General features: G+C 33.8%; 1 protein-coding gene across 2 annotated transcripts in view; it reads left to right on the top strand.

The window, feature by feature from the left end:
• Positions 1-13,016, top strand: part of PSMD14 (proteasome 26S subunit, non-ATPase 14) — a 111,056-nt gene that overhangs the window by 61,472 nt on the left and 36,568 nt on the right. For both annotated transcript variants that reach the window (XM_033231314.1, XM_033231315.1), the window contains 4 exons: positions 2,740-2,811; positions 3,047-3,166; positions 5,332-5,402; positions 6,398-6,548. In XM_033231314.1, the coding sequence (XP_033087205.1) occupies positions 2,740-2,811; positions 3,047-3,166; positions 5,332-5,402; positions 6,398-6,548 (414 nt within the window). The remainder of the gene's footprint in view (positions 1-2,739; positions 2,812-3,046; positions 3,167-5,331; positions 5,403-6,397; positions 6,549-13,016) is intronic.

Raw genomic sequence — 13,016 nt, 5'->3', positions numbered from 1 at the left:
AGTAAGTATCACTGGCTGCTGTTTTAAAAACAGCACTCATGGCTGGGTGCGGTGGCTCACGCCTGTAATGCTCGCACTTTGGGAGACTAAGGCGGGTGGATTGCCTGAGCTCAGGAGTTCAAGACCAGCCTGGGCAACACGGTGAAACCCCGTCCCTACTAAAATACAAAAAATTTGCTGGGCGTGGCGACATACCCCTTGTAATCCCAGTGCCTCAGGAGGCTGAGACAGGAGAGATGCTGGAACCCCGGAGGCGGTAGTTGCAGTGAGCTGAGATTGCGCCATTGCACTCCAGCCTGGGCGACAGAGCGAGATTCCGTCTGAAAAAAACAAAAACAAAACAGCACTCATACAATAAACAGCTGCATAGTCTTCTCTTAGTACATGGCTTTCTTGTTACTATGTTTCTGAATCAGAAGAAAATCCATTGTGAGTTAGTATGTTTCTGAATTAGAAGAAAGGCCACTGACATGTGGCTTGCTTCCTGTCTCTCAAGGTAACTAGTTGGTATTTTTCTTTTCTGTTCCATTGGCTTGCAGTAGCACCTTAATTTATTCATTCATTCTTTCAATCAGTACTTAAGTTCTTATTATGGCCGAGGTACTTTTCTAGGTACTGGTTATATATATAATATTAAACGAAATAGTGTTTCTTCCTTCTTTGGTGGCAGAAATAGTTTCTGGATTCTGTCAGTAACGCATTTTGGTGATGGTGTGATGTTTTATTTCCCTTTTTTTTTCTAAAAAAAAAAATTTTCGGGCAAGTTGAGAAAGGCTGTATTAAAGCGACAGTCAAGATACCAGTTTAACTTCTTTCTTCATATGCAATGTATATAAGGTTGCTCTGGATCTAGGGATAATTTTATGAATACAGTGTTTGTTAACCTATTTTTCTAGTTTCATTTTATTTTAAATTGGCAAATAATTATACATATTGGTGGGGGGTAATGTTTTGATAAATATGTATGTTGTGGAATGATCACATAAGGCTAACATATCCATCACCTCAATATTTATCATTTCTTTGTGCTGAGAACATTTGAAGTCATCTTTTAACTATTTTGGAATATACATTATTATTAACTACAGTCACCAGGCTATGCAGTAGATCACAAGAATCAATTCCTTCTGTTTAACTGAAACCTTACTATTATCCTAACCTTTTAAGGCTACTACTACTTCCCCCAAACCTTTCATCACAACTAATTTATTGTTGTCCTCACCTTTTCCTTAATCTTTCTTAACTTTCTAAGTGAAATAAGTAAAATTATTATACCACTAAAATTAGGTTTATATGATGACTTCAGCAAGATGCTTTGGCCTGATACTACATTCTGAAGGAGATCTTAGCTATTTGAAAAATAAGCAGTAAAACTGCATTAGGTGATAATAGATGAAGAATTTGGTCAGTTTCCAACTTTATTGCCTGGCATTTATGATGAAAATTAAATTTGAGGGATTTGATTTTTCCCACCACTTTGAACAGAAGTAAATTAAAAAAAAATTATTTTATTTAGAGAAAACTTATTCTAGAACCGTTTATACTTAATGCTTCCAGTAAATATTATGAACTTTTAAAACAATATAAAGTAATAGAATTTAACACACACACACACACACACCCCCACACACCCACCCACACAAAAGCATGAAATACACATGGAACTATAAGTATGGAATGTAAAGCAATTGTTTACTTTCAGTATGTAAAAGTGTAAATGGGAGAGAGAACATGGCTTACAATTTGGATAAGGTAACATGTTGTTTACCTAATTTGTAATAGTTACTGTCGGGGAAAGGGAACTTTAAGCAAAACAGGACCTGGCAATTATGTCATATCTCCTTTTAATTTCCCAGATTGTTCAATATTAAAAAACAAGAAGCTTTCTATGTGCACTAATTGTGGGACAGAATCACATTTATAAGACTGTAGGCCTCTTGAGGGTAAGAACTATATGTCAGTTACCTTGTGCAGCTGAATGTTATAGTCAAGAGAAGTTTGCTTCCTTTCAGGAAGATAGAATCCTTAGAGGAGAAGCATAGTGTCTTCCTTAGCCTGTAATAAGATTGGTAGTAATACTTGTTTTAAAGATAGTGGTTAGGATTTTGGAAGTATTTTCACATCAGCTATACCTGTCTCAACTGGTTTGTTCACACCTGGGGCAATTGTGTTAAATTTGTTGTTGTATAGGGGGAGGGGAACAGCTTCATTAGGTGACGTGCAGAGGATGTTGTTCACAGCTCTTTCACCCAGGGATTAGAAGTCTTCTTTCCCCTTCTCCTCCACTGTAGCGATGAATTTGCAGAGGAATCCCATAGCCTTAATCTATTAATACATGCTGTCTTTAGCTGAAAATCAAGAAGCTCAGAGAATTTGCTGTTTGATGTTGATGCTTTAGTTAATTGTGCTAGTGCAACAGCATTTCACATATACACACTGTGGTAACAAATGTGGCTGATTGGTACATTATAGCCATTTTGTAGCCAAGGTAGATTGGCATTGCCAAAAGACTTAAACTTTGTGTCTATTAGACCCTTGTCTTAGTATTAAGTTTTACCTGTTTTCTACAGGTTTGATATTTGCAAATGTGTTTTGATTGTGTCGTAGCCAAATAAAAGGGTACTTGACATGTTTTTCAAAACTATTTTAAAAATATCAAGTTTATACCACATGTAACTTGAATTTTAAACTCATAAACTCTCTGTGTGTGTTTGTAATAATTGATGTATTTGTTTCTAGGGGCCACCTACAGATGCTCCTGCAGTGGACACAGCAGAACAAGTCTATATCTCTTCCCTGGCACTGTTAAAAGTAAGTAGTGAATGTAGTTACTTGCTTTAGAGAACTCTTTTGCTTTCATTTGGAGTATTTACTTTGGAGTATTTGTCACCTTAATCCTCTCAGACATAAATAAGCTATTGTTTTAGGTACATTTATAAAAAGAGTTTTTTATTTTCACTGAAACAAAATTTGGTTTTTGTTTTATAAAGAGGAATCAGAGACCTTAATGAACTTTGCTTGTATCCACATCTCTTCCTTTCTACAGATGTTAAAACATGGCCGTGCTGGAGTTCCAATGGAAGTTATGGGTTTGATGCTTGGAGAATTTGTTGATGATTATACCGTCAGAGTGATTGATGTGTTTGCTATGCCACAGTCAGGAACAGTGAGTACTTTTATGGTTGCCTGCTGCAAGTAAATGTGTTTCTTTTCATTTTTCTTTTCCTATGCAAACTAACTCATCATATTATATTTTCTCTTTCCAATAGGAAAAATTAATAATAAGTTTGATAGAAATTTTAGATTGTATTGAATTAAATCATTAATCTTTAAAACGCAGCATAACTTCTTATAGGTCTACAAACTGAATGATGCTAATGCTAAATTTATTTTCTCATGCCTTCAGCTTAAACTGGTAAAATACTGGATTTAAAAGTTACTTACCCTATAATAGCAGAGTGTTAGTTTGATTTTGAACCAAGTTTTCAAAAGATTTGAGATTCTCTTATTTAGATTTTCAACTCACATACACTAGTTCTTATGTCTTGTTCCCATTGTTTTGAAATATGTCATTTAAAAGATGTTCTATATGGTGATGAATGACTTTTAAGCTTTTTTTATTTAAAAGGTTAAGTTAAAAAACAAACACACACACACAAAACAATAGCAAACCTGAGTATTTTTGCCTAGGCATGGTATTTTGTTTATATTTGTTTATATATATGTACTCCATACAAATTACCTGTATAGAATACATTATTCTTTCTAGAGATTTTTGTTTTGTTTTGCCTTTTTGTTTGATGAACTTGTGTTGATAGATGTGCATTTTGACTGAAAGAAAATAGCCGAAAAACAATAACCATTCCATCCACCTTCCAAAAAAAAAAACACATATATCCTTCTCACCTGTTTGTTTAGAAAAAATATGCATGCATTTTTCCAAGGGATATTTCTTCTTTGCTAGGCAATATTTCTCTTACTGAGCCTTGTAAAAGAAGGATTAAAGAAATTGTGTTATAAAGCTGTTTGTTCTGTTCGAGCCTCTGTAAGTTTACTTTGATAAGGTAGATGCTAGAGAACAAATTACAATTTTAAGTACTGTAATATATATAGTACATATATTAAAATAAGCATTTAAAATAGAATATTTCCTACAGAATGCAATATATTTATAAATGTAAAGTTTTCTCTAAATAGATGAATTTGTTGAGGTAAACTAATTTGGATCTACTGATTTTATCCATCTCGATATCCATTATATTTCTTTTATACATTTGGAAATAGAGAAACACTCTACATGTTAACTAAAGGTTTAGATTTAAATCTTAGACTATTTATTACGTGCATCTATCTTTTTATATTAGGCTACATGAAATACATAAAACTGACTTATATATGTTATGGGTACTTATGTAGATATCCATTATAATACATCGTTCTTAGGCTTTAATATCATTACTTCCATGTAAATGCTTGTTTGACAATATAAAATAAAAGATTTTGATCCCTATATTCACTCTAATTCTATTTCCTAGTGTCATAGAATTAGAAAGTTTTCCTTCTGACCCCAGAGTCAGTAAACTTTTTCTATAAAGACATATGTCTCTGTTGCATATTCTTCTTCTTTTTTAAGACAGTCCTTTTAAAGTACATATATGAAAAGAAAGAAAAAACCCGAAAACATTCTTAGCCTATAAGCAGCAGATTGCATACCCCTGTTCTTGAGGATGTACTCCCTGTTGGAATTCAATATGCGTACTGTTTGTTTTGGTGGGAAGGAAGTGCTTATGTTAACTAGTTTCTTTAAGTACATTTGATTTAGATTCCTGAGGTTAGAAAAAAGCCCTGGGAGCTATAAAGACAGTACTCTATCGCCAGAGAGATGATCTGAACCTTTTAATTCTTCCATGTTCAAACATTTTATTTTGGTTGAACTAGCAAAATAATGCTGTACGTAAGAGACTTGAGGCTGTTTCATTTTGATAGCTGAATATTTGTAGAACTTTGGATGAAGCTCATTTTAGTCATCAGTTATGATAAGATGGCATTAGGAAGTATGCTTGCCTAGATAGGTCTAACCAATAGCTATGGTTGGTTCAATTATTTTCTTATTTCTGGTAAACATATACATAGCCAATGGCAGTTTGTTAGTTGGCAATTTTAGAAGCTTGATTGGTTTGAGGTTTATAATTGAATGACTTGAGTAGGTATCAAATGTAGGTATCAAAACCTATAAAATGATTTTGGCAACCCTAAATAATATACATAGGGAAGCTTTTTTTTTTTTCCAAATTTACAAAAATTAATAATTTTTATTTCTTTCTAAATCAGGGTGTAAGTGTGGAGGCAGTTGATCCAGTGTTCCAAGCTAAAATGTTGGATATGTTGAAGCAGACAGGAAGGTAAGCATTTTAAGTGATCAGCTAAAGAAATAATGGGAAATATTTATAGAAACATACCTCAAAGTTATAGATGTTTATCAATATCATTTCTAGAAAAAGAGGTCACGTAGTTGACATAAAAGTATCTGTAAATATCGGTGCCATGCACCGCCTGTCTAGTATGTCTTCCCTTTAGAACCAAAGAAATTTGCCCATCAGAGAACTGCCTCATGTTAAAATTCTTGACTGTCACATAGTAAGCTTGGGCTGTAGCTTCCCTCTGTTTAGCATATGGAGTTACTGTCTAGTCACTTATAATTGAAAGAGCTTGTATGTTCCATGTATTTGAGAGCTGCAACTGAATGAGATTATGAATATTTAATTATGTTTGTAGGCATAGTTTTAAAGACGGAGAAAGTATAATCCAAATATTCTGAAGTTTTTTTCCTCAGACCAAATCTCTCAATAGTTACCATTCTCTTGCTCAAATTCTTCTACTGTGGAAAAAACTTCAAAATTAATGTTAGCAAAAGGCTCAGCAGCTGAGCAGAACAGTGCAAATTGGTTTTTGACTGAGTTCCTAGTTCTACTGCTGGTTTAATTGATATTTAATCCTTTCATAACAGTGGATCCTGGTGTCCATTGTTAAAAATGTACTCTGTGCCTGGAAAATCCAACTCCCAGAGCTAAGGAGTTAAAGAGTAGATATTTACTTGAATGCTGAAAGGCTAAAAACTGGCTCTGAGAAACTGTGGTAACAAGGTGAAAAACTGAAAGCCTTATCTACCACTGCTAATGTGCATCTCTTAATGATAGTACTCCTTTGTCACACATATTCATTTCCATGTTTTCTGGATAATATGGTGTACAATTTCAGGGTTTCTAATGGTGCTTTTTCACACCTGTGTGTTTTTCATCTCTTCTTAATTTATACCCCGTTAGTGTGTTGTTTCTTTTCATATCATAAATGTATTACTTGTTCTGTTCTGAGCATCTGAATGCCCTCTTTGTTTCAGGCCGGAGATGGTTGTTGGTTGGTATCACAGTCACCCTGGCTTTGGTTGTTGGCTTTCTGGTGTGGATATCAACACTCAGCAGAGCTTTGAAGCCTTGTCGGAGAGAGCTGTGGCAGTGGTTGTGGATCCCATTCAGAGTGTAAAAGGAAAGGTAGAGTAGATTCTATCTTTATTGCCATCTACTGCCACATTCTGTTTACAGATACATTAAATAAAAATCCATTTTGTTCAAAGCGGGATTCTTAATTACACAGAAAGCTGCTATCTGTTTACTTAAAAAACAAACAAAAAAACTTTACAAGTTGATAACTGTGTCTTGGTATTATTAGCAATTTGTTTAGAGATTTCTTCTTTAATCACTTGTGTAATTGTCATGAATATTTATCTTTAAATTTTTTGAATTTCATAAAATTAGGAAAGTTAAACCATACTCAAAGCCTGCTATAAACATTTTATTAATATTTAAATAAACATTGCTTTACCTTTATTTTCAAATGATGAATTTGGAATTGGCAGAACATTTTAAAAATCTATTTAAAGGGCATTGTTTTGCAGACATTGTGCAGGACATATTCTGGAGTTGTGTTTTCCAAATATTTTAGACAATGAAAACTTGCCCAAAGACTTGGTATCAACCATTCACGTTTCTGGAGTGAGGATGCAAATGAATGATTAAATATGCTAAATAATTCTGAAAACAGATTAACTTGGAAAGCATATTGGGTTATAGTTCTTTGTTGAAACCCCTTTTGTTCTTGTTTAGTTCTCTTTCTCTTTTTTTGTTCATTCTTTCTTTCTTTCTTTTTTTTTTTCTTTCTTTCTTTCTAGCCCCATATGCCATTTTCCTATTTCCTGCCTCATGACAGCAGGGAGCAGCTCTATTATCACCTTCACAGAGCTGTCTGCAAATGTGAGAGGCAATTCGATTTTGCTCAACCACAGGGAGAGTGGATTAGAAAAACTACAGAACATACAGAAATTGGCTAGGTGGTTACTGCTTTAAAATACTGCTGAGGTGTCTTGTTTGAGCATGTACTTCCATTGTAGTGTAGAATAATTGTTAAAAATCACAATATATTTATGCAATCCTTTGTATGCAGGTTTTACAAATAATTTTTAGAGCACTTAGAAATAAATATTAGCTTGTTATCTATCAGACCTGGAGTTTGATAGTAGTGCAGATTACATTTATATCTGCTCACCAGCTCAAACAAACTAAACATGGCTGTTGAAACATGGAGTTTTTATCTGTCATAAATTTGAAATTGAATGTTTTCTGACATCATACCATTATCATGTATAAAAATTGAGGTCTTCTCTAAATCATGATCTTATTAGGTGTGATTTAGCTTTTCAGAGGCAAAAACTATCCACAAAAACAATAATAGAAACTGGTATACTAGACCATTCAGAATGGATAGTTTCTGATTCTTGCTATATGCCTATATTTCAATTTATTTACTTTTTTTTAACTAAATGGGATAGATAAAAGAGGTTGAAAAATCCTTGATTGTTACTGGCTTTATGAATTACAGTATAATACCTCGTAAGTTTAATTCTGTATTTTAAGGTACCTTTTTAGTAACTCGTAAGTAATTTATTTAAGTAACGATTACTGTTTTACAAATATAACAATTATCTAACAAAGTCCCCTACCACAGTATTTACAAGTAATAATTAAAGCTTAATTTTAAATATAATTATAATTCTGTTTCATAGTATTAACTTAACTTAGGTTTTATGATATCTTGACTAATGTGATGGTGGCTACTTTGAAAAAGGAAAGTAAAAACAAACACAATGAAAGAAAGCATTCTCAAAATACAGTAAATAAATGTAAATGTAAATAAATGAGTATGTATTTTATTTTTGGTTATCCTTTTGTAATGTTTAAAATGGCAATTTTAGTTTCCAAACCTAGTTTAAGTGTTGTATAATATTGGAATTTTCATTATTTCTAATTAATTGTAATTTATATTAAAATGATGAATTTCATTTAATAATATGCATTCATCACATGTCTTAACAATGTTAAATTTAGTTTTTAAAAACAATATATCTAAAATTTATGAAGTCATATGTATCACTGTCTACTTTTGTATATTAGGAAGAAATCTTTTTGAAAAAATTTAGTGTAAATATCTATCATTGATGATTTGCATCACTTGTTGGACCTAATGTCTAGATTCATACTATTATATCTCCTGAAATAAGGATCCAGTTCTTTGTCAGTAATACAACTTCATCTTTAAGGAGTCAGAGTTTGATTGTAATTTATGGTTCTTTCAGTGTCAAGTCCTCTCATCACTATGAATCAGATTAAATGCTAGTAAATCCTTAGAGTGTTTTAGTTAAATCATGATACTTATGAATATAAACTTATAAAAATGAAGAATAGCATAAGAATCTCCCTCTCCTTTCCCTGTGTGTGATTCATGAAAGCTGTCAAAATATTTAGTAAGGCTATGATTAGATCAAGAATTAAAATGACATTTTATATATAAATGATTTAAGTTGGGTCTCTGTTCACTTTTTTTAAAACCTCTTTCTTGAACGTTTTGTATATTTCCATCTTTATAAATTCCAATATTTCTGTCTTTGAGAAATTAGATAAGCCTGGATTCTTTCTTGGTAATCTCAATTCATTCACAATTAGTTTGATTTTCTTTTATGGTGACTTGATTACATTTTTTATTGAATAATTGCTGTGAGCCAGGTATTATGAATAACCATTTCAACTTATTTATTCTTTGTTATAATCCTAAAGATAGGACCTGTTACTATTACATGTTATTAGTGGTTAAAAAAAAAAAAATTAGGGTCAAGGAGATTGCTTTGCCAAAGTCAGACCATGAGTTAGCAGCAGAACAAAGTTACGAATCCAGTTCTGTAAAATTTCAGAGCTCAGACTTTTTTAATGACTCTTTAATTCTTTAATATTAAACCATTATGAATGATATAATCAGAGTAACTGCAGAATGCAAAATGAATACCAGAGGTCACTGTGAGGCCATTCCTTAAGTTACTGTGGATAGGTGTCACTCTCTTCAGCATAAGTCAGGGGAAAGAGCTGTACATTTCCTCTAAGTTCTCCATAGTTTTCTCTAGGTATTATGTATTATATATTAATTGATTTTTTAAAATGTGTTGTTCCATTAATTTAAAAAAACAATTTAGACAGATTTATTCCTGTTGACTTTTGTGACATCCCTAGGAGTGAACACTGAAATTAACATAAATAATGAAGTACACTATATGATAAAGAATCTGTAACCCTACTATAAATGTTTTTAAATGATACAGGTGAAAACCAATGGTAATTGCATTCATAATTTAAATGGAGAGTAAGCTCACAGAAGTTACCAGTGAGTTCTGCTCTAATCAGGGAAATAGTTTATAAGATCTGCTTGTAGCATTTAGTTCATTTGTAAAATATACATATTTACATATTTTAAACTTTAGTTCTCAAATGGCACAGTGGGGACCTCTTGCTGAATGTTTTATTATCTTGTATACTCAGCCCACAACTAGATCCAGCAGCAAATTTAGAAGTTAATTCAACTTGTAATGTGACTATACTTCTTTCTTGAGGCAAAAAGAATGGTCACTTTGGGCAAAATCATAAAACTAGCATACAACTTAATTAGGATATTATAATATAAAGCATTACTGCTTTAGAGAACTCATTTTCCTTGCTGGGGTTCCTATTAGTAAAATGCTCAGTTGTTACCAGCTAACTAACTCCTAACAATCATTGTGTCTGTTCTCTGTTTTGAAAACATAAAAAAAGAAATGACTATGTCCAAATGTGTCTTCCACTGGTTAGGTTTTCTTGAAACATTTTTATTTAATCTGATCAAAACACTCAATAGACTTTAAAAAATGTGATGTTTATTTAACTGTAGCTCAGCTTATCTGCAGGTATTTCTTAAGCATACCTGATCTGTATGCTAATGATTCTAAAGTACAAAATAAATTTTAAAAAATGGTCTTTGTCTTCTTTGAGAAGATAAAGTATATACATTTAGCGTTAGTAGTGAGCAAGATCTCATTCTGCCAATTATATACTGATAACCTATACTGATACTTTGCATACTGATACAAAATGTACTGAAATTGCTTGTTTCTGTAAGTATTAAATTGGTTGCTAGAGACAGAAATAATTCAACAAATACTTATTCAGAATTTTATATGTGCCAGTATACAATAAAGTATTACTTGTATAGCAAACACAGTAAATGTAAATTAAAATTAGAAGAAGGGAGAAAAATCAGTGTAGGTTGCACAGAATAGATAAAGCTTGGGCTGAGTTTTGAGAGGTAGGCGGGACATCACTCAAAAAAGAGGAGCTTGTACCGCATGGGAAGGATATAGAAACAATATCATTCCAAGTGGTACTCACCTCTTCGTTCATTCTTTTTTCCACAGGTATTAGAATGTAAAAGGAGTGGTTTCATTGGTTTTAATTTGTTTAAACAACTAGCATTTTACAAAAGATGGGGCTTTGGAGAATAAATACAAATGCAGGAAGAAAGGCCGGGTACCATGGCTCACATCTGTAATCTCAGCACTGTGCGGGACCTAAGTGAGTGGAATGCTAGAGCCCAGGAGTTTGAGACAAGCCTGTGCAACATGATGAAACTCCGTCTCTAGTTTTAAAAAAAATTAAAATAAAAAAAAAGTTAGCGAATGAATGTTGTAAGAGCGTAGCCTTTATTTTCAGATATCTAGAAGGTTGTGTCTTTTTTTTTAGGGGTCGGTAGCAAATATTTTACTTTTCCAAGAAATTTTATATTAGAAAGTTTTAAGATGGCGAAGGTTTTTAAGTACTCAAATAGTTTACTCAAATCCTAGTCTTGTTTTGAGCTTCTTATTTTATATATCTATGTGTGTGTGTGTGTATATATATATATATATATATATATTCTCTCTCTCTCTCTCTCTCTATATATATATATAATATATTATATTATATTAGTAGTAGGCCATAGCCAGGGCATAGAGTAATGTAGAACACGACTTAGGGGTCAGGCCTGCATTAAAATCCCATTTTTATCTCCTCTTTTGCAGTGTGACCTTGAACAAGTTACCTAATTTTCTTGAGCTTCAGATTTTTCCTCTATATAACAGGAATCTTAGTATCTATTTCTTTCTTTCTTTCTTTCTTTTTTTTTTTTTGAGACGGAGTCTCGTTCTGTCGCCCAGGCCGGAGTGCAGTGGCCCCGATCTCAGCTCACTGCAAGCTCCGCCTCCCGGGTTTACGCCATTCTCCTGCCTCAGCCTCCCGAGTAGCTGGGACTACAGGCGCCTGCCACCTCTCCCGGCTAGTTTTTTGCATTTTTTAGTAGAGACGGGGTTTCACCGTGTTAGCCAGGATGGTCTTGATCTCCTGACCTCGTGATCCGCCCGTCTCGGCCTCCCAAATTGCTGGGATTACAGGCTTGAGCCACCGCGCCCGGCCTCTTAGTACCTATTTCATAGCATTATAACTATCATAAGATAATATATGTAGAGATTAGAGTACACATGTCATATTAGGAGGTGTGCAATAAATGATACTTTATTCTGAAGATTAACATAATTCATACTTAAAAGGATCAAGAATGGCCGGGTGAGGTGGCTCACGCTTGTAATCCCAGCACTTTGGGAGGCCAAGGCGGGCGGTTCACGAGGTCAGGAGATCGAGACCATCCTGGCTAACACGGTGAAACCCTGACCCTACTAAAAATACAAAAAATTAGCTGGACGTGGTGGCAGGCGCCTGTAGTCCCAGCTACTCGGGAGGCTGAGGCAGGAGAATGGCGTGAATCTAGGAGTTGGAGGTTGCAATGAGCTGAGATCACACCACTGTACTCCAGCCTGGGCGACAGAGTGAGACTCCATTAAAAAAAAAAAAAAAAAAAAAAGGATCAAGAACTAGAATATTAAAAAAATAGAATGTGAATGTTTCTGCAAATTTTGATAAGAACAAGCCTATAAATTAATCTCTAATTTGCTACATTTAGGAAGATGTTAATGACTACAAAAGAAATGAAGTCTTCCCTTCTTATATTTTGTACATGCTAATTAATCTAGGAATACTCTTCTGATTCGCCAACTTTTATTTAGCACTTACCATTTTCTAAGATATTTTCCTTGGGCATGCTGATGAAACTGAAGTGAATATATTACTTTTAAACTTGGAGGCTGGGCGCGGTGGCTCAAGCCTGTAATCCCAGCACTTTGGGCTGAGACGGGCGGATCACAAGGTCAGGAGATCGAGACCATCCTGGCTAATACGGTGAAACCCCGTCTCTACTAAATGAAAAAATGCTCATCATCACTGGCCATCAGAGAAATGCAAATCAAAACCACAATGAGATACCATCTCACACCAGTTAGAATGGCAATCATTAAGAAGTCAGGAAACAACAGGTGTTGGAGAGGATGTGGAGAAATAGGAACACTTTTACACTGTTGGTGGGATTGTAAACTAGTTCAGCCATTATGGAAAACAGTATGGCAATTCCTCAAGGATCTAGAACTAGATGTACCATATGACCCAGCCATCCCACTACTGGGTATATACCCAAAGGATTATAAATTATTGTACTACAAAGACACATGCACACGTATGTTT

Source organism: Trachypithecus francoisi, unplaced genomic scaffold, assembly GCF_009764315.1.
Source record: "Trachypithecus francoisi isolate TF-2019V2 unplaced genomic scaffold, Tfra_2.0 Lachesis_group13, whole genome shotgun sequence".
In the NCBI taxonomy this organism is placed as follows: domain Eukaryota; kingdom Metazoa; phylum Chordata; class Mammalia; order Primates; family Cercopithecidae; genus Trachypithecus; species Trachypithecus francoisi.
Note: the sequence above shows the minus strand (reverse complement) of the source record. Positions and strands in the feature narration are given on the sequence as shown.